This window comes from Penaeus vannamei, chromosome 41, assembly GCF_042767895.1.
Source record: "Penaeus vannamei isolate JL-2024 chromosome 41, ASM4276789v1, whole genome shotgun sequence".
NCBI classification, from domain to species: Eukaryota; Metazoa; Arthropoda; class Malacostraca; order Decapoda; family Penaeidae; genus Penaeus; species Penaeus vannamei.
The window spans coordinates 21,242,394-21,264,893 of NC_091589.1; the positions used below are offsets into that span (position 1 = coordinate 21,242,394).

At 46.5% G+C, this 22,500-nt stretch overlaps 1 protein-coding gene across 5 annotated transcripts in view; it reads right to left on the reverse strand.

The window, feature by feature from the left end:
* The window catches only part of Ptp99A (Protein tyrosine phosphatase 99A), a 1,223,378-nt gene that overhangs the window by 44,412 nt on the left and 1,156,466 nt on the right, over positions 1–22,500 (reverse strand). For all 5 annotated transcript variants that reach the window (XM_070117631.1, XM_070117630.1, XM_070117628.1 and 2 more), the window contains one exon: positions 413–693. In XM_070117631.1, coding sequence (XP_069973732.1) covers positions 413–693 — 281 coding nt within the window. The remainder of the gene's footprint in view (positions 1–412; positions 694–22,500) is intronic.

Below are 22,500 nucleotides of genomic sequence, written 5' to 3' on the forward strand. Positions count from 1 at the left end.
AATTGTTCGTTTGCTGCTCAAGGAAAACTGCCCAGGAGAACTAGTAGGACGAGAGAGAGAGAGAGAGAGACAGATAGATAGAGAGAGAGAGAGAGAGAGAGAGAGAGAGAGAGAGAGAGAGAGAGAGAGAGAGAGAGAGAGAGATTGGATGTTTATTTCTGATGATCATAATGATGATTGATGGAAACCCTTCTCTCCCCAAGGTCTGGGGAAAAAAATCCTTCCCAACAGACGGGAACTAACAGACAGTGAAGGAGAAGAGAGAATATAGAAGATACACCAGAATAAGTGAAGCAGAAAAGAAAGCAGGAAAAGACAAAACACCGACACAATAGAGAATGAGAAAGGTAAAGAAGAAGGACTCCCCTTCAAGAAAATAACAACAATAAAAACAAAACTCGTTCACACTCACGTTATGCTCGAGGCGGTTGTTGACGGAGTTGACGGCGATCTCCTCGAACTCGAAGGAGTCCTCCGGCCTGTAGTAGATGTAGTAGAGGTCGACGGAGCCGAAGAGCTGCGCCGGCCTCAGCCACTGCAGGTAGAGGTTGCCGTCGGGCTGGCACGTCAGGTTGGAGATCACGGGCGCGCCGGGGCCTGACACGTCCGTCTTCACCGTCAGCGGCACCGACGACGTGCCCTCGTGGCGCTGCGTGAACGCCTTCGTCCACACCTTGAAGTTGGTGTTGGGGTCTGCGGGGAGAGGGCGGGGTTAGCGCTTGTCTGTGTATTCACTTGTCTATTTATTTCTACAGTGGGGATGATGGGATGGATGAAATAAGGTACGAAATTTAAGAATACGATGAAACGACGTGACGATAATAATAATAACAATCATGACAATGAGCAGTAAAAAATAATGACTAATAAAATAAAGATCATATGGAAACAACAATAACAATAATATCAACAAAACAACACTAAACAACAATCATAATGATCATTATAGTAGAAAATACGTAATAATAATTCCACACCAAATACACGTTTAGTTTAATGCTACTTGTCTCTCAAAATTGTCATTCTTTTGTTCACTTCCTTATTTTTCTCCTTCGCCTCGACAACTTCAACGGAGTGAACCGAACACGGCCTTTTTTATAGGAAGTGCGCGCATTGTTCACAAACTTCTTTGCGATCTGGTGGACAATGTGATGAACACGTCTTTTGTTCAGCCTCAAATGCTGTTCAAAAATCCGCAATAGAAACAGGTGAACACAAAATCCCTTTTGTTCAAACTGGACACTCCAAAACACGCAGCCAGACCCGTTTGTTTTGGAAGTGACGTGAAAAAAAAATCACAAAAACTGAACTTGAGGCCAAATATTATCATAAGGCGAGGCCGTTTCATCATACAAGTTTACAACGAGTGTTACTCACAATTTGCACAAACGATGTGGGGGCTAAAAAAGCAACAGGAAGAAGAAACAAAAAGAAGAAAAGAAAAAGACGACGACGAGGAGTAGAAGAATCAGAAATAGAAAAAAAAAGTAGAACGAAAAAAACAAGAAAATAAAAATCAAAGCAATATTAATGATAATAATAATTAAAAACAAACGTAAAATGAACAAATCACAAAAAACACGTGGGTCTACGATGCACTGAACACCCACGCCCCCGACGCACCTGTTCAATAAACCGGCGTGTAAGTTGTGTGGGTTTTTAATCCCCTTTTTGCCCCATCCAGCATCGCAAATCAGAGCAATTTAAGAGATCATCTGCAACATTTTTGGTGCCATTATATAATCCACGGCGCCTATCATGGTCATCAGCATAATGCCAATGAGATACCTTGAATCACGCACGGCTGGGCTTAAATACCACGGTGCTTTTGCAATGACGCTGGTGTTCTGTGTCTGTCTGTTTACATTCTATCATTATCTCCCATCACCTCTCGCGCTTCCTCCTTCACCTTACCTTCACCTATCCTCCTCCATCCCTCCCTTCAATCCTTTGCCTCCCCTCCTTTTCCCTCCTTGTCTTCCCCTCCTTGTCTTCCCCTCTCCCCTCCTCCTTCCCTCCTCACTTTCCCTCAACTTCCTTCCTCCATTCCCTCACTTTCCCTCCCCCTCTTCCTTCTCTTCCCTCCCTTCCCTCATCGTCCCTCCTGCTCTCCCTTATACAATGCTTGCCCTCCCTCATCTTCCCTCTTTCCCTCCCTCCCCCACCCCTCTTACCTCCCCTATACCCCCTCCTACCCTCAAAGCTTTGGCCTTAAACAGCGATTGGAAGCCCCCACCCCCACCCCCACCCCCAACCGGTGTCGCCATCACCACACGCCCCAATCAGCTGGTCACTCATCAACATGCCGAGACACGCCGCAGCAGTCACACCCGCAAACAAAACAGCAAGCAAGCAACGGAAAAAATCAAGATAGACAACAAAGAAAAACGCAAACAAGCAAGCAACGAAAAAATCAAGATAGACAGCAAAGAAAAACGCAAACAAACAAGCAAGCAACGAAAAAAATCAAGATGAAATTAAAAGAAAGATGCAAACAAACAAGCAAGCAACTAAAAAAATCAAGATAAAATTAAAAGAAAGATGCAAACAAACAAGCAAGCACCGAAAAAAAAATCAAGATAAAAATCAAAGAAAAACACAAACCAACCAACTAACAAATAACGAAAAGACTCAAGATAGAAAACAAAAAAAAACAAAGCAAACAAGTAAAAAGCAAGTAGAAAAGGCAAGCGGACAAATAGACTTAACGAAAAAACAAGTAAATAAACACTTATATGAATTAAAAAAAAAGGAAAAAAGTAAACACCCAAAAAATAAAGTAAAAACACCAACAAAGAAACGTAAGAGAACAGAACTAAACGTAAATTAAACAAATAAAAAAGTCAAAATGCAGGAAAAGAAGCAACACGAGAGAATCTAATCAAATAAAAGTAACAATACAAACAATAATAATAATAATAATAATAATAATAATAATAATAATAATAATGTTGATCTTCATAACAAAAGCAATAGGAATAACATCCACAACAGCAACAATGATAATCATTATAAAATCATAATCATAATAAAAATAATAACACAAGCAAAAGTCACTACCACGAAAAATAACAATTCTCATGTGTCGATACATTTGAAAATCATGAGCTTCGTTTTAAAAAGAATCTCTGCCCTTTCGCTGTAGTCTAATCAAAACCATAATCAGGTATCCAATTTCGAAATTATTTACTGATACAAATATCGGTTAATCCTTTGCCTTTTAATGAGAAAACCGTTTGCACTTTCTCTCTCTCTCTCTTCCTTCCTTTATTTGATCCCTTCTTTCTTCTTTCCTTCGCTCTTCCTCTCCCTCTCCCTCTTTCATTCCCTCCTCCTGCTTCATTCCTTCTTTCCCTCTTCCTCTCCCTCTCCCTCTTTCATCCCTTCCCTCCTCCTCCTTCATTTCTTCCCTCCTCCTCCTCCCTCCTCCTCCTCCTCCTCCTCCTCCTCCTCCTCCTCCTCCTCCTCCTCCTCCTCCTCCTCCTCCTCCCTCCCTCCCTCCCTCCCTCCCTCCCTCCCTCCCTCCCTCCCTCCCTCCCTCCCTTCCTCCCTCCCTCCCTCCCTCCCTCCTTCCTTCACTCTCCCTCTTTCATTCCCTCCTCCTTCACTCCCTCTCCCTCTCAATTTCCTATTCCTCTCTATCTCCTTCCCTCCCTGCCTCGCCCCGCATTGGCACTCATGCTTCTCGTGCGTACGGGCGTGCGTGCAACTGCGTACTGCTTGCACGTGCTTGCGAGGCGACGTGCGCTGGCTCCCCCGGGGGTGACACGCAGGTACCCAGTGTGGCGGGAGTGGCCAATTAGCCCATTATTACCTGCGGTCCGGCGCGGTCTCAGGCCCACTTAACCTCCGAGCCTAACTGGTCTCCTTTGTTTATATACGGTTCTGCCATCTGTTGACGTTTGTCTGTCTGTCTGTGTGTCTTCCTTTATTGCCTGCGGTTGAGGTGGAAGGAAGCGATGATGGGGGGAGAGGGGGGGGGAGGGGAGGAAGAGGAAGTGAGGGAAAATAAGGACCTATCTGTCAGTTCGTTGATATTCTCTCTCTCTCTCTCTCTCTCTCTCTCTCTCTCTCTCTCTCTCTCTCTCTCTCTCTCTCTCTCTCTCTCCCTCCCTCCCTCCTTCTGCCTCCCTCCTTCCCTCGTTATTTTCTCGGCCCAGCTCTGTTTTTGTCTCTAACTCGTCCCTCCTTCCCTCCCTCTCCGTCACACATTCACACAGACAGACACACACAAACCCACACAGACACAGACAGACACGCACGCCAAGGCCACACTTACACGGCGAGCGGGAACGTCACCCTTACTTACGCGCACCGCAACCACCCCGCCCTCCCTCACGCCTAGTCATTTTCAAGATCACATAATGGGGGGAAGGGGAAGGGAGGAGAGGGAGGGAGGGAGGGAGAGGGAGGGAGGGGAGGGAGGGGAGGGCAGGGAGGAGAGGTGGGGGAAGAAAAGGAGGGAAGGGAAGGGAAGGGAGGGGAGGTGGGGGAAGGGAGGGGAGGGTGGGGGAAGGGAGGGGAGAGGTGGGGGAGAAAAGGAGGAAGGGAAGGGAGGGGAGGAGGAGGGAGGGTTGATGGGGGGGTGAGGTTTACAGGGAGTGGAAGTAAGAAGGGAGAGAGGGGGGGGGGCAGGGAATGTGGAGGGCACCGGGTAGGGGAAGGGAAAGGGGAGGGGAAGGAGAACAGGGAAATGGGATAGGGGGAGGGAGCGTGAGTAAAGGGAGTGAGGGAGAAGGGGGAGAGGGAGGGAGGCACAGGGTGTTTGGGGATGGGGGGGGGGCAGGAGAAGGAGGAGGGGGGGGGGGGGTTGCATGCCACAGGAAGTGGGTCACTGTCGCGTATTTTTCGGATCTTTTGTTTGGGAGGACGTCGCGGTGGCGTCCATCTTGGTTCACTTGTTTTCTTACTCTTTTATCCATCATTATTATTCTTTTGTTTGTGGGAGAGGGAAGCTACATGGAAGAAAGGGGAGGGGAGAGAGACGAGAAGTAGTGGGGAGGGGAGAGAGCAGAGAAGTAGTGGGGAGGGGAGAGAGCAGAGAACTAGTGGGGAGGGGAGAGAACAGAGAAGTAGTGGGGAGGAGAGGAGGGGCAAAGAGGAGGGAGAGGGGACGGCAAAGAGGAGGAGAGAGGGAAGAGAGGATGGTTGACGCCACAGTGGTTTCCTTCGCCAAGGGAAATATGGGAAGGAAAGCGACGCGATGGAAAGGAGGGAGGAGAGAGGGAGGGAGAGAGGGAGAGGGAGAGGAGAGGAGAGAGAGAGAGAGAGAGAGAGAGAGAGAGAGAGGAGGGGGTGAAGAGAAGAGAAGAGCAAGACGGAGACACGAGAAGAAAAAGAAAAGTGAAGAGAAAATAGAGAACAGAGAAAAGGAGAAAAACGAAAAAAAAAAAAAAAAAAAAAACGTGAACCACGACCACGAAAGAGAGAGAAAAAAGAGCAAAGACAACGAGAACGAGGGAGCGAGACATAGAACTAGACAAAACCGCGCAAAACCGCCAAAAACCCAGCACCCCCCCGCGCGAAATGCCTCGGCCCCGCCAATGGTGACCTTCCCGCGCCAGCCGACCTTTCCGCAGCATCCAAAGTTCATCTTCCCGCCGGCGAATCTCTGGCGGTAACTGATTGGCGAATCTCTGACGGTAACTGATTGGCGAATCGTTCTCTGGCGGTGACTGATTGGCGAATCTCTGGCGGTAACTGATTGGCGAATCGTTCACCTCTTCCGCGCCGGATTCGGTCGCTAGCGCTTCGTGATACGGAACGGGTTGGGGAAAAAAAAAAAAAAAAAAAAAATATATATATATATATATATGTGTGTGTGTGTGTGTGTGTGTGTGTGTATGTGTGTGTTTGAGTGTGTGTGTGTGTGTGTGTGTTCTTATGTGTATGTGTGCGTGTTTGTGCGTGTGCATGTGTGTGTGTGTGTTTGTGTCTGTGTGTGTGTGTGTGTGTGTGTGTGTGTGCATGTGTGTGTGTGTGCATGTGAGTGTGTGATCGTGTGCGTGTGCATGTGTGTGTGTGTGTGTGTGTGTGTGTGTGTGTGTGTGTGTGTGTGTGTGTGTGTGTGTGTGTGTGTGTGTGTGTGTGTGTGTGCGTGTGTGTGTGTGCGTGTGTGTAGAAAAGAGAGGATGAGAAAGAAAGTGATTACAAATGTGTGAGATTATTATGCAGGTAATGATGATGGTGATTGTAATTACTACCACAGTAACAAGAGTACAAGTTATGATACTTTATATAATACCTCTATATAAGGTATGAATGAGGATGAATATCTTCACAATACAAGAGATGTATTTGTTTCGAATATATTTTACTCAGATATATCTCTTGTATAGATATTCATTCTCATTCATACCTCATCTACATTTGTCAACATGAATAATACAGTACATAAAAATAATAATGGGAATATAGTGAAAAATAATGAGAATATAATGATAATGATGATCATGATAATAGTGATAGTAACAATACTGATAATAATATCTGAGTCCTTGGTACCCCCTTAGCCCCCCCCCCCTTTCCTGGGCACACCTACAGCTCGCACTCAGCTTCCGCCCCCCCATCAGCCGCACAAACCCACCTGCCGCGAGTGCTTACTGCTCCTACCTTTTCCCCCTCCCCCTCTCCCCCTTCTCCCCTTTCTCTCTCCACTTTCCTCCATCTCTACTCGTATCTCCCCCCCCTTCGCCTTCCTCCTACATGTCCCATCTGCTGTACTCCTCACTCCCTCTCCCCCAAAGCCCCATCCCCTATCCCCTTAACCTACCCCCTCCCTCCCACTCTCCCTCCCCGCCGCCCCCCTTCCTCCTCCCCCCCTCTCCACCTCCTCCCTCCCTCTTCACCCCCTCCTTCCCTCCTTCCCTCCCTCCCTCTCTCCCCCGTCCCCCTCCCATGACCTGCGTCAGCGCCCCCATCTGCCACCTGTCAAAGCGTCAATCACAGGCTAATACAAGGACGAGGCTGCAAGCGCCGCCACCGGAAGCCCGCCAGATTCGCGCGCGCGTGAGCAGCTGATCATGCACACGTACACACGTGTGGATACAGACATGTGCACGTGCGGTTTCACTCAAAGGCAGTCCAAGACAGTGTATTAATTCTAACAAACCCAAGATAAGGATATTCCCATTTCCATTCTCTCTGTCTCTGTCTCTCTCTCTCTCTTTCTCTCTCTCTCTCTCTCTCTCTCTCACACACACACACACACACACACACACACACACACACACACACACACACACACACACACACACACACACACACACACACACACACACACACACACACACACAGAGGTCGGCAAGTCTTTAGTATCTAAAAATAACACAATAACCCGAATTAGGTGCACTCTGATAAAAGCTATAAGAATAAAGGATAATGAGATCAGGGCCCCAGCTTCCACGATAATGAGAAGCAAACCCCCCGCCCCTTCTCTCTCTCTCTCTCTCTCTCTCTCTCTCTCTCTCTCTCTCTCCTCTCTGTCTCCTCTCCCTCTCTCTCTCTCTCTCTCTCTCTCTCTCTCTCTCTCTCATTCTATAGGTTTTTCACCCTTCCGCCAGTTGTCTGTCCTTCTGCTTCCAATTTTACTCCCCCATTATCCCTTTCCCCATTCTCTATCCATTATCCTTCTCTATCTCCTTTTCCTCCTTCTCCTCCTACTCTTTCCCCCTTCCCCCAATTTCTTAATCATCATATCACTTTTTTTCCTCACCGCCCTTCTGTGCGCCCAAAAGACCTGCCTGAGTCGCCCTCCGGATACGCAACACATGGCTACCCATCCACGCTATCCCCCCTCTCTCTTTCTCTCCCTCTGTCTCTCTTTCTCTCCACCTGTCTCTCTTTCTCTCCCTCTGTCTCTCTTTCTCTCCCTCTGTCTCTCTTTCTCTCCCTCTGTCTCTCTTTCTCTCCCTCTGTCTCTCTTTCTCTCCACCTGTCTCTCTTTCTCTCCACCTGTCTCTCTTTCTCTCCCTCTGTCTCTCTTTCTCTCCCTCTGTCTCTCTTTCTCTCCCTCTGTCTCTCTTTCTCTCCCTCTGTCTCTCTTTCCCTCCCTCTGTCTCTCTTCCTCTCCCCCTGTCTCTCTTTCTCTCCCTCTGCCTCTCTTTCTCTCCCTCTGTCTCTCTTTCTCTCCCTCTGTCTCTCTTTCTCTCCCTCTGTCTCTCTTTCTCTCCCTCTATCTCTCTTTCTCTCCCACTATCTCTCTTTCTTTCCCTCTATCTCTCTTTCTCTCCCTCTATCTTTTCTCTCCCTCTGTCTCTCTTTCTCTCCCTCTGTCTCTCTTTCTCTCCCTCTGTCTCTCTTTCTCTCCCTCTGTCTCTCTTCCTCTCCCTGTCTCTCTTTCTCTCCCTCTGTCTCTCTTTCTCTCCCTCTGTCTCTCTTTCTCTCCCTCTGTCTCTCTTTCTCTCCCTCTGTCTCTGTCTTTCTTTATTTTTTATTGTGTCCCACTGCCTCCCTTTCTCCACCTCTGTCTCTATCTCTCTTTCTCTGTGTCTGTCACTCTTTTTCTCTGTCTCTTTCTCTGTGTCTCTTTTTCTCTCCCCCTATCCCCGTCTCTCCCCCTCCCTCCTTCACGCGGTCAAAAACAAAGAGGAAAAACTAGAATACGCCAAATAATCCAAATGTAAAATGAAACACACACTTCAGCTTCAGACTTAAAACCTTTAAAAAATACACACACTCAAAATAAAAGTTTTGCTTGCACAAGAATCCCCCGTATCGTTTGCAAGGTGACGAGCAGCAGCGAGCTTTCCCGGGGCGTGCGTGTGCAACATCCTCTCCTCCCCCTCCCTCCTCCCTTCTCCTTCCCTTCCTTCCTCCCTTCTCTCTCTCTCTCCCTCCTTCCTCCCTTCCCTCCCTCCTTCCTCCCTTTTCTCCCTCCCTCCTTCCTTCCTCCCTTCCTTCCCTCCTTCCTCCAATCCCTCCCTCCCTCCCTCCTTCCTCCCTTCTCTCCCTCCCTCTTTCCCTCCTTTCTCCCTTCCTCTCTTTCCTCCCTCCCTCCTCCCCTTCCCCGCTCTCCAATCCCGCCCCCCCCATCCCTTCTTCACACTCTGCAACAACCCGTACATTGCATCACAGCCTCGTTGCCAAATCGTTGCAATATCTTCGCGAGAAAAAAAAAATCTATCGTTCCAAGACTGCCACTGCTAAGGGCGCTGCGTCCTTGGGATCTGGGAAGGGGGTGGGGGTAGGGGAGGGAGGTGCGGGATAGGGGAGGGGGGAGGTGCGGGATAGGGGGTGGGGGTAGGGGAGGGAGGTGCGGGATAGGGGAGGGGGGAGGTGCGGGATAGGGGAGGGGGGAGGTGCGGGATAGGGGAGGGGGAGGTGCGGGATAGGGGAGGCGGATGGTGCGGGATAGGGGAGGAGGATGGTGCGGGATAGGGGAGGCGGATGGTGTGGGATAGCGGAGGTGGGAGGTGCGGGATAGGGGAGGGGGATGGTTCGGGATAGGGGAGGGGGATGGTGTGGGATAGGAGAAGGGGATGGTGCGGGATAGGAGAGGTGGGAGGTGCGGGATAGGGGAGGTGGGAGGTACGGGATAGGAGAGGTGGGAGGTGCGGGATAGGGGAAGGGGATTGTGCGGAAGGGGATGGTGCGGGATAGGAGAGGTGGGAGGTGCGGGATAGTGAAGGGGGAGGTGCGGGATAGGAGAGGTGGGAGGTGCGGGATAGAGGAAGGGTGTGTATGTGGGATAGGAGAAGGGGGAGGGTGGGGATAGGGGATGGGAAGAGGATTTAGGAGGCAAGGTGATCGCGGATTAGGGTTATGAGAAGGATGTAAAGAAAGTAAGGAATGAGAAAAAAAGGGAAAACGAGAAAACGAAGAAGTAGTCTAAATAGAAAGCGAGGTAAAAGAGGTAAAATAGAACGGGGAAGGGGAAGGGAAAGGGAATGAGAAATGGAAAGAGAATGGGGGATAGGGTAAGAATAACGGAAGGAGGAAGAGGAGGAGGAGGAGGAGGAAGAGGAGGAGGAGGAGGAGGAGGAGGAGGAGGAGGAGGAGGAGGAGGAGGAGGAGGAGGAGGAGGAGGAGGAGGAGGAGGAGGAGGAGAAGAAGGGGGGGGGGCGAGAGGGAGGGACAAGTCCGTCGCTAATAAGTTCTGACTCCGGAGTGGCATGAGACGCTCCGCCGCCCTTCCTCGTCTGCTTCCATCTGCCTTCTGAAGGAGCGAAGGACAGGATTTAGGAAAGACGGAAGGAAGGAAGAAAGGAAGGGAATCAAAGAGAGAGGATGAGAAGAAAAGAAGAAAGGACGGAAGGAAGGTAGGGAAGAACAATGAGAGAAAAAAATATGGAAGGAAGAATAAGAGAAAAGAAGGAAATATGAAACAAAAAAAAAGGGAAGGATGTTCTCACCCACAGAGAAAAGAGAAACCGAACACCAAAATAACGAAAAGAAACAAGGAAGTAGCACAGGCAAGTGAAAAAAAAGAAAACGAAGGAAAGAAAGAATCAAACAATGAATTCAAAAAAAGAGAAAAAAGAAGGACAAACCCCCTTTAAAGAATCTCTCCGAGGATGTCAGTCTGTCAGTCTCCTCCTTTCTCTCTCTCTTTCTCTCTCTCCCAAGGCTTAAGCGATCCAGCTACTCATTTGTCCCGTCAATGAATACTTGTCATTTGTTCTCCGGGAGACGCTGAGAGATAGGCAGACTGGCATACAAAAGAGGAGGGAGGGATGAAGGGAGGGAGAGGGAAAGGCAGGGGGATGGAGAGGGAGAGAGAGAGAGGGAAGGAGGGAGAGAGGGAAAGAGAGAAGGGGAAAGAATGAAAGAAAGAGAGAGAGAGAGAGGGAGGGAAAGAAAGAGAGAGACTAAAGAGAAAGAAATGGAGAAGCAGAAATGAAGAGATCCAAGAGCAAGGCAGAGGAGGAGAAAGCACCACTTGAAAACACACAAAGAAACCCCGGGACAAAGGAAACTAAAAATAAAAGTACCACCAAAAAAGGGAACGAGTTCACGCAAAGCAGACAGACAAGCAAAGAACATCCTCCTCTGCCCTACCGACCCCCCCCCCCTCTCCCCAATCTCCCCTCAACCGCTTCCAACCTCCCCTTAATTCCCTTAGTTTCCCCTCAACCTCCTAATCTCTCTACAGTATCTACCTTATCTCCCCTCAACAGCTTTCTACCTCCTCTTAAAAACCTTTCCAGTCTCCCCTTTACATATCTAACCTCTCCTCAACCTCTACATCTCTCCTCACAACCCCTCCCTATCTCTTCTCCCCTCCCAACCCCTTCCTATCTCTTCTCCCCTCCCAACCCCTTCCTATCTCTTCTCCCCTCCCAACCCCTTCCTATCTTTTCTCCCTCCCAACCTCCCCCATCCCCCATCTAAACACCCCTCCCCTCCCCTCAACCCACTCAACTCTCCCTACCCCAAACCAACCCCCAATCACCCCTCTCTACCCCAAACCAACCCCATCTTCACCCCTAGTCCCCCCCCTCTCTACCCCAACCTAACCCCGTACAATCTTCCTGTATCATCTAACTTTCCCCTCAAATGTAAGAAAAGAAAAAAAACGAAAGAAGAAAGAAAAAAAGCAAGCGGCACAATGCACAAAGCGCGCGCTGACACCTGACAGTCACAGATGACGTAACGCAGGCCCGTCTGTCACGTGGCATGTATGGCAAGACACCAAAACTTCGTACCCGCTTTTGTCACTCGCCTCGCTCGCCGACATCCCTCCTCCTCCTTTTTCTCGTGTCTTATCTTTATCTTGTATTTGCTCTTTCTTTTTTCTTCTTCTTTTTCTTCTTCTACTCCTTCATTTTTCTATTTTTATTCTTTTTCTATCCTTTTTTCTGAATTCCTTCCTCTCTTCTCTAACTATGCCTCTCTTTGGTCCTTTTCCTCTCTATCCTTCTCATTCTTCATTCATATCGATGTTCCACTTTTACGAACCATTTGCTATCGCCAAAGTTGTACTTAAATATACATAAACACATACATTATATATATATATATATATATATATATATATATATATATATATATATATATATATATATATATATATATACAGAGAGAGAGAGAGAGAGAGAGAGAGAGAGAGAGAGAGAGAGAGAGAGAGAGAGAGAGAGAGAGAGAGAGAGAGAGAGAGAGAGAGAGAGAAAGAGAGAGAGAGAGGACAGACGAGTATGAATATGTGAGTGAGTAAGTTACTGATTCAAGGCCCAACCACCGTCTGAATCTGAGTATTGTTTGCAAATGGAACACCTGGCAAATTTCCGCCTTGATCTTGAACTACAGAGAATCTATACAACTACAATTTTTATCTTTTTATTGATAAATCAGATAAAATGAAGTTAATGTAAACATAAATCAATATTCCAAAAAAATTCTACACACGACGTACACAATCGTATTTCTTCAAAATAAAGTGACGTGAATGCGAATTGCTCGTGTAATTCCAGGGACTCCTCTCAGATGGCTCCCATGTTTGTTTACACGGGCACTACGCTTGCTGCACTCGCGGTGTGATGGGGTCAGTCCATTTGCATACGGAGAGTTCATACGGAAACACAACGTGACGGAAAAAGTGCGAGTGTGACAAGGTCTTGAGTGTGTGAGTGAGTGAGTGAGTGAGTGAGTGAGTGAAAGAGAGAGAGAGAGAGAGAGAGAAACAGAAACAGACAAATGAGAAAGAGAGAGAGAGAGAGAGAGAGAGAGAGAGAGAGGGAGGGAGGGAGGGAGGGAGGGAGGGAGAGAGAGAGAGAGAGAGAGAGAGAGAGAGAGAGAGAGAGAGAGAGAGAGAGAGAGAGAGAGAGAGAGAGAGAGAGAGAGAGAGAGAGAGAGAGAGAGAGAGAGAGAGAGAGAGAGAGAGAGAGAGAGAGAGAGAGAGAGAGAGAGAGAGAGAGAGAGAGAGAGAGAGAGAGAGAGAGAGAGAGAGAGAGGGAGGGAGGGAGGGAGGGAGGGAGAAAGAGAGAGAGAGAGAGAGAGAGAGAGAGAGAGAGAGGGAGAGAGAGAGAGAGAGAGAGAGAGAGAGAGAGAGAGAGAGAGAGAGAGAGAGAGAGAGAAGACTCAAAGAGAGAGAGAAAAAAAGAAAGAGAGAGAAAAAGAAAGAGAGAGAGCGAGAGAGAGGGATAGAGAGAAAGAGAAAGAGAAAGAGAGAGAGCCAAACAGACAGACACCAAGGAGAGGGGCCAGGGGAGGGGAGGGCCACCCCACCCCACCCCACCCCACCGGTAACCGTACGCTCCGAGGGGATGGTATTCCGTTACCCGAGACCGCTGACTCATCCCCGCCGCCGTGACTCCAGTTGTACTCCCTCGCCTGCTTGCGACAGAGGGCGAGGTTTGTTCTGCGAGACAAGACGTCAGCGCCGCCACAGCCACGGGGTCTGGCGGCACTGTCTCTGTCCGGTACGGCGAGTAATGCACTAGGGAGCACGTGGACACAGGCATACACACATACGCACACGCATCTTATCACACGCTCATACGCAGGTACGCTCTGTGTGTTTGTGTTTGTGCGTGCGTGTGTGTGTGTGTGTCTGTCTATCTCTCTCCCCCCCCTCTCTCTCTCTCCCTCTCTCCCCCCCCCCTCTCTCTCTCTCTCTCTCTCTCTCTCTCTCTCTCTCTCTCTCTCTCTCTCTCTCTCTCTCTCTCTCTCTCTCTCTCTCCCTCCCTCCCTCCCACCCCTCTAATCACTCACTCGCCCCCACTCCAATAACATCGCCTCCACGGCTCATACATAACGTGATAAATATAACGAATTAATCCCAAAGATAACACGCGGTAGATAACAGTTTCTTTGAAGTCCCTCTGAGAGTTCACGGGAAACAGCAGAAATTTATATAAACTTTTATCGCAATCATTTAATAAACCGATATCAGCTTACGTAATGCCATAATATCCATTTCAATAACGCAATCCAATTCATAAGGAGACCATAACCAAATGTGAAAAAATATACAAATAAATAAAGAAATATATATTTTTTTAAAATCTATTTAAAGATTGATATTTTTTTCGGAAATCACAAAATCACCGGAAATAACGCAGAAAACAAGAAATCATTCATGAATGAACTTGGAAAGCTAGAGGTCAGGGGAGGGGGGGGAGGAAGGGGAGAATAAAGGAAGAGAAAGAGGAAGAGGAAGAGAAAGGGAGTGATGGAGAGAGAGAGAGAGATAAGAGAGAGGGAGAGGGAGGGAGAGACATATAAGAGAGAGGGAGAGGGAGGGAGAGAGAGGAAAAGGAGAGGGAAAAGGAGAGAGAGGAGAGAGAGAGAGAGAGAGAGAGAGAGAGAGAGAGAGAGAGAGAGAGAGAGAGGAGAGAGAGAGAGAGAGAGAGAGAGAGAGAGAGAGAGAGAGAGAGAGAGAGAGAGAGAGAGAGAGAGAGAGAGAGAGAGAGAGAGAGAGAGAGAGAGAGAGAGAGAGAGAGAGAGAGAGAGAGAGAGAGAGAGAGAGAGAGAGAGAGAGAGAGAGAGAGAGAGAGAGAGAGAGAGAGAGAGAGAGAGAGAGAGAGAGAGAGAGAGAGAGAGAGAGAGAATAACACACAAAGACACATCACCCCAATCTTATCACAAACGGAACTTCTTGAGAGAAAAAGAATAAAAGAAAAGAAAGAAAGAAAAAAAAAAAACAATCTGGATCTTCAGACGACGGAAACTCCACCCACTTAATTACAGATAACAGTATCGGGAAGACATCGCTTATCAATTGATGCATTGCAGGGTCTTATCAGTGCCTCCCCCCCCCCCCGCCCACCCACAAAATCCATGGCCAGACGGGTTGTGTTTGTACTTCTTTCTTCGTATGACCTTCAATATGGGAAGGTTATTTAAATCTTAATTCTTTTTTTTGTGACGCGGAAATACATTGTTGTGTGTTCTTAATATTCACGATAAAAAAATGACCTGTTTCCTATCTTTATCTTTATCATATTTAATATTCGGAGGAGGAGGAGGAGGAGGAGGAGGAGGAGGAGGAGGAGGCGCGTGTAACGATCTGGTTTTCTCTCCTTCTTCTTGTCTGACTCATAATCTTTTTTATGTTTCTTCCTCTTGTTCTTATTTTTCTCTTTGTTGCTGTTTTCCTCCTTTAAGTAACTAATTTACATCTTTCTGCCTCTCCCTTACCCACTCTCCGTCTCAGCATAATATAAACTACCACACGACTATCTAAAAAAAAAAAACGCAAACTCCAAAAATAAAAACACGAATAGAAGAAAAAAAATACATCCTCACAAATAGTATAGAAAATAATAACAACGACCGCTAAACCGCAATAACCCCCCCCCCCAGCCTTCCCTCCCCATCCCCCCACTCCCCTCGCGCCCCTCCCTCCCTCCCCCCCTTCCGTTATCTGTCCGTCTTTGTGAGTAAAACGTTTCTCGAATTTCCGGCCAATTATCTATTTCTTTTCCATTTATTTTAGGCTTATCTCAGCGTCATTACAATGGGCGTTGTCCTAATGATGTCTATTTTGATGATATATCGATCCTATCTATTAACAATCATGATCTCCGCCCGTATCTATTTACCACATCAATATGCACATGATCTAAATTTGCTTAATTGTTCCTGGGATATCTCTAACTGAAAACTATATTTCTATAAACACAAGTAAGAAAAAATTGGTTACTCAACAAACGAAAAGCTATTTACAAAATGATAAAAAAAAAAAAACATCGACCTTCACCTACCAGGATCTAGACAAAAAAAAATAAATAAATAAAATAAAAATAATAATAACCATAATAAAAACCTTAAAAAAAGGAAGGGAAACGAGACAAGAAAACCGTTTTATCGCTCCCCATCTCGCCAGACGTCTTCCTTATCCTTCACGCCATCCTAAGGAAGCCCTCAATTCTGTCAATAGCTGCATGACACGGCGCACGGGAAGGCACGCGCCAGTCAGGGACACGGGAGGGATTGCGTCATCGCGTGAGGCCGTGACGTCACCGCGAGGGATAATAAAATTGGCATAATTCTCAAGGGTCGCGATATATTCCTACATTTCCGAGATTGATACTTATGATCAATGTCATTATTATCATTATCATTATCATTACCCTCTATAGGCTTTCTATTATCCTTTTTAAAAAATATATATAATTAGTTATCACTAAAGCTACTGTCATTATCACCATTATGGTCGTTATTATCACCATTATTATTATCATTAGTATTAGTAGTATTAGTATTAGTATTGGTAGTAGTAGTAGTAGTACCATTATCATTGTCATCATTATTGAGAATTATTTTGTCACTGTAAGTATCGTTATCTTATAGCATTATTGGTGCTGTTGTTATTATCACCACTGATGTTTTAGCTTTCTCTAATACTTTTGTCAATCTCATCCTCCTTCCTATTACCATCATTATCTATCACCATAATCTTTAATATAATCATCATCATTATTATCCATATTATTGCTTTACCATTATCACTTTTATTACGATTACTATTATCCCTATCATTAACATCACTACTACTATCATCATTATCATTACTATCATCAATTTCACCACAACCATAACTATCAACTTCATCATCATTACCATCATTATCACCACCCGCTTCTTCGATTTGTCATCATAAATACTCTCCTTAGTTCATCAACTTTCCTCTTCGGCCAGCTGTTAAATATCCCAAATAAGGCGATGCCACCCAGGTGCTGATGTTCTGCATCCTGTTTCCTACATCCTACATCCTGACCGCGCTTGCATCCTACTTCCTGAGCTCCTATACGTGTCCTCTAGCTGTCAGTCTGTCTGTCTGTCTCAATGTCTCTCTTCTTCCCCGCCACTCTCTCTCTCTCTTTCTGCCTGCTTGACTGGCTGTCTGTCTGTGTCTATCTGTCTGTCTGTCTGAATGTCTCCCTTCTTCCCCACCAATGTCTCTCTCTCTCTTTCTGCCTGTCTGTCTGTCTCTGCCTCAGTCTGTGTGTCTGTCTCTCACTCCCTCTGCTTTCGCGTTTTTTTTTTTGGCCCTCGCATTCTCCTCCCTCCCTCCCTCCTCTCCTCCTCTCTTCCTCCCTCACCCCTCCTCCTCTCCTCCTCCCTCACCCCTCCTCCTCTCTTCCTCCCTCCCCCCTCCACCTCTCTTCCTCCCTCGCCCCTCCTCCTCTCTTCCTCCCTCCTCCTCTCTTCCTCCCTCCTCCTCTCTTCCTCCCTCCTCCTCTCTTCTTCCTCCCTCCTCCTCTCTTCCTCCCTCCTCCTCTCTTCCTCCCTCCCTCCCTCCTCCTCTCTTCCTCCCTCCTTCTCTCCTCCTCCCTTCCTCCCTCCTCCTCCCTTCCTCCCTCCTCCTCCCTTCCGCCCACGTGACTCCGCCGAGGTTACGCATGTTTACCTCTCCAAACAGCTCTTCCCGTTTTCTGTGACACACCCGCGATTACGCCGCCTCTCACAGGTCGTCTTCTCGTTCCCTATTTCATGCTCGTTTGCATCGCCACGTCGGCATTTTTCGTCGGATTTTGTATATTCTTTTTTTGAATTTCCTTCTCCGACGTACCTTTTTTCTGTCTCTGCCTCTCTACCGCCCCCCCCCTCACCCACACGCCTGAGTCTCTCTCTCTCTCTCTCTCTCTCTCTCTCTCTCTCTCTCTCTCTCTCTCTCTCTCTCTCTCTCTCTCTCTCTCTCTCTCCCACTATCTCACTCTCTCTCTCTCTCTCTCTCTCTCTCTCTCTCTCACTTTCTCTCTCTCTCTCTCTCTCTCTCATCCCTCTATCTCTCTCTCTCTCTCTCTCTCTCTCTCACTCTCTCTCTCTCCTCACTCTCTCTCTCTCCTCACTCCCTCTCTCTCTCTCTCTCTCTCCCTCTAATTCCCAACTTCTCAACCCCACTCCCTCTCCCACCTCCCCACCATTCTTAACCCTCCCCACCTTCTCCAAACCCCTCTCTCTTCCCCCACCTTCGCAATCCCCATTCTTCCTCCCCACCCTCTCAAACCCCTCTCTCTTCTCCCCCTCCCCCCCTCCTCTTTTCGTTAACGACCTCTACGACGCCAAACATCAATTACAGTGAACGTCATTTCCGGTTTCCTTTCACGGCCCACAATGGAGACAATTTAAGAAAGAGGAAAATAAAAAAAATAAAAGACAATGTCAAAAGAGAAAACACGATAACGTGGAAAAAAACAGTGAGTGAGTGAGCGAGTGGGTGGGTGGGTGGGTGGGTGGGTGGGTGGGTGAGGTGGGTGGGTAGTGAGTGAGTGAGTGAGTGAGTGAGTGAATGAGAGAGAGAGAGAGAAGGCGAGGTGTAAAACAAACAAATAAGATAGAGCAGACCAACACAAGAACAACATAAAGGAAAAGACGACGAAGAAGAAAAAGAAAGAAATAACAAAATCAAGCAGACATGACACCAACAATAACAAATAAAAAAAACAATAACCGTGATGGTGACGTCAATAACAATAACAAAAACCGCATTTACCGCTAACAACCCCAAAGAAAAAAAACTAAGCAATAAAGAACAAGGCAGAGAGACACAGGTAGACAGATAAAAGAGTGAGTGACACAGGCAAGAGAGAATTTCGCCAGAGTGCTGATGCTGAGGCTGCTGAGTCATCTTTTCATCTCCAGCAGCTGATGCGCCTTCATACAAAGCCGTCCTCAGTCAGCGTTGGAAGGGGGGGGGGCGAGACAGGAGGGGGAGGAGGAGGAGGAGGAGGAGGAGGAGGAGGAGGAGGAGGAGGAGGAGGAGGAGGAGGAGGAGGAGGGGGAAAGGAGAGGGGAGAAAACGAGATAAAAGGGTGGAAGACAAGAGGAGAAACGGGAGGAGGGGAGGGAAAGGGGGGTGGGAGGGAGAGAAAAGAGAGAGAAAGAGAAGGGGGGGATAGACAGGAGGAATAGGGGAGTGGTAAGCAAGACTGGAAGAGGAGGAGGAGGAGCGGAAGGGTTGCAATAATGAAGATCCGGGACGCCACCATAAAAATGGCTCTACTGATAATAACTGAGGATTTTTTTAAGCAATTGAACAACAGATACCGTGAAAAAATAATAATGACATTATTAATAATAAAAATAACAATACTAATAATTACAATGATGATGATAACTAATAATAATCATAATCATAATACTGATGAAGAAGATCTACTGCTACTAGTAGTAACAATAATATTAATAACAATAATAACAATAATAATAATAATAATAATAATAATAATAATAATAATAATAATAATAGCAGCGATAATAATGATGATAATAATGATAATAATAATAACAGAACCACCAACAGCAATAACAATAAATCAATAAACAGAACAGGTAGAAGAGCCCGAAGGAAAAATCGCGAAAAAAAAAATCCCACGAGAAATCCCACGCTCTCCCCCTCCCCTTCTCCCCTCCCCCTCCCCCTCCCCCTACCCTCCCCCCTCCTCATCTTCGGCCGCCCATGACCCGTTTCGGGCGCCGCGATTTCCGAACGGGCGGGGTTGGGCAAGGGCGGTGTCTTCGGATGGGCGCGTGGGAGTGGGGACTGCAATGTGATTGTGTGAGTTGGTGTATTGAGTAAATAGGTTGCGTATTGCATGCTGTGCAATACGCGCTTATTGTATCTAGGTGTGCATGAATGTATGAATGTATGTACGTATGAGTGAATGTATGTACATATGAGTGAATGTATGTACATATGAATGAATGTATGTACATGAGTGAATGTATGTACATATGAGTGAATGTATGTACATATGAGTGAATGTATGTACATATGAGTGAATGTATGTACATATGAGTGAATGTATGTACATATGAGTGAATGTATGTACATATGAGTGAATGTATGTACATATGAGTGAATGTATGTACATATGAGTGAATGTATGTGGATATGAGTGTACTGTATGTACACATAAGTGATTATATTTACGTGTGCATGGGTGTGTATGTATGCAGGTATATATACAAGTATGTATATCGCTTGGCATGTAGGTACATATATACATATCCATACACACACAACGACAAGAAGAAGAAGAAGAAGAAGAAGAAGAAGAAGAAGAAGAAGAAGAAGAAGAAGAAAAAGAAGAAGAAGAAGAAGAAGAAGAAGAAGAAGAAAAAGAAGAAGAAGAACAAGAAAAAGAAGAAGAAAAAGAACAAAGAAAACAAGAAGAAGAAGAAAAAGAAGAAAAAGAAGAAGAAAAAAAAAAAGGTTTCCCCCTCTACCCATTTTCTATGCATCCCTCCGCGCCCTGACCCTCCGCCGCGAACAATGCCCGGGGTAGTCATGGCGACATCCGTGAATAGTCCGGTGCACGCGTTGCCATACCGGCGAGCGGGGGGGGGGGGGCACAAAGCGGGACGGACGCGGGCTTCTCCTGTGTGTGCCGGAGCCAGTGAGTGCAGGGATGAGAGTGAGTGAGTTAGAGTGATTGTGAGTGAGAAAGTGACTGTGAATGAGTGACAGTGAGTGAGTGAGTGAATGAGTGACTGTGAATGAGTGACAGTGAGTGAGTGAGTGAGAGTGACTGAATGAGTGACAGTGAGTAACTGAGTGAGTGAGTGATTGTGAATGAGTGACAGTGAGTAAGTGAGTGAGTGATTGTAGGTAAGTGAGTGATAGTGAGTAAGTGAGTTAGAGTGACACTGAGTAAATGAGTGAGAGTAACAGTGACGTGAGTGAGTGATTGAGCGAGATAATGACAATGGACAAGCGAGTGAGTGCATGTATGCACGTGTTAACCCAAGCTACACGAGTTAATGAGTTAGTGAGTGTCCTTTTGAGTGTGTGCCCATGTATGTGAATGTGCACGCGCGTGTTGCTATTTGGTGCCGGTTCCCACATACTGTCTCGGAGCATTTCCATGACGCCAGCATCAAAATTACGGTCAGCATACCTGTGGGACCCGCATCTTTGGCGACACACAGCATACAGAGTTAAAACAGATTGGCACAGAATGAGTTTAAATAGAAATAAAGGGAAAGAGAAAGAATGAGAGAATGAGAGAATGAGAGAGAGAGAATGAGAGAGGGAGAGAAAGAATGAGAGAATGAGAGAGAGAGAGAGAGAGAGAGGATGAGAAAGAGAGAGAGAATGAGAGAGAGAGAGAGAAGGAGAGAGAGAGAATGAGAAAGAAAGAAAGAAAGAGAGAGAGAGAGAGAGAGAGAGAGAGAGAGAGAGAGAGAGAGAGAGAGAGAGAGAGAGAGAGAGAGAGAGAGAGAGAGAGAGAGAGAGAGGTGTAAAAAAAAAGGACGAGAGTGAGGAGAGAGTGCAAAGTGGGGGAGGGGGAGGTTATCTATTGTTATCCTCCCCCAACTTTCAACGTGCGACGCCTCCCCCCCCCTCCCCTCCCCCTCTCCGCTGCCCTCTTTTATAAAAGTCAGCAGCGTTATATCACGGAGCAAAAAAAAAAAAAAAAAAAAAAAAAAAAAACACGAAAAGAAGAAAAAAGAAAGAAAGAAGAAGAAAAAAAGAAACTAATTTCAACTGAATTTCTTGGACAAGTTCTCAAAAGCTCATCTCTCCCCTTCGCTTTTAAATATTTTCTCCCTCTTTTCTTTCTCTTCGTTATTGTTCCCTCTTCCTACTATCCTCCTCTTACCTCAACCTACCTCAACTTTCTCCCCCTTATTCCTCCTTTCCCTCCCACGTTGCACGCCCGGGCCACGTCAACAGCAGGATTGGAGGAAGGGCAAAGAGAGAACGGGAGGTAAAGTGTGAGGGAGGAAGGGAGGAAGGGAAGAGGGAAGGGGAGAAAGGAGGGGAGGGAAGAGATAAGTCGAGATTGAAGAAGTGAGGGGGAAAAAGAAGGGAGGGAGGAGGAAGGAGAAAAGAAAGGAAGAAAGTGAAGGAGAGAGGGAGTTAAAAAGAGAAAAAGTAAAGGAAGGAAAGGAGAGGGGTGGAGAAGGAAAAGGCGGAAGGGAGGGCGGGGGGAAAGGAGGAGAGGTGGGAGGGTGGGGGGAAAGGAGGGGAGGTGGGAGGGAGGGACGAGGAGAGAAGGCCCGCCGCCAAACACACACTAATTGCGTGACACGCCCTCTCCTCACCTCCCCTTAATGACCCTTCTTAGTTTTCTTTTTCTCTTTTTTCTTTACTCTCCTACGGCGTGTGCGAAGCTCGATAGGTCTAAAGCTTTAATTAAGAATTGGAGAAGAGCGAGATTTATAGCATGGGAACGGAGAGGAAGGAGGGGGAGAGGGAGAGGGAGAGAGAGAGAGAGAGATATGAAATTTACATTTAAATCCAGAACCGAATCAAGCAACAACAGAAACTTAAAATAATAAAAGCATATATATATATATATATATATATATATATATATATATATATATATATATATATATATATATATATATATATATATATATATATATATATATATATATATATATATATATATATATATATATATATATATATATATATATATATATAATACATCAATATATCCTCAACCATCTATTCAAAATAACAATACTCAAAATACAGCAACAACAAATGTCTGGCGCCGAAAACTTGTCTTTATAGGAACGAAAAAGGGGAGGGGGAAGGGGAGGGAGGGAAGGGAGGAAAGGGAAGGGAAGAGGGAGAGAGGGAGGGGATAGGAAGAG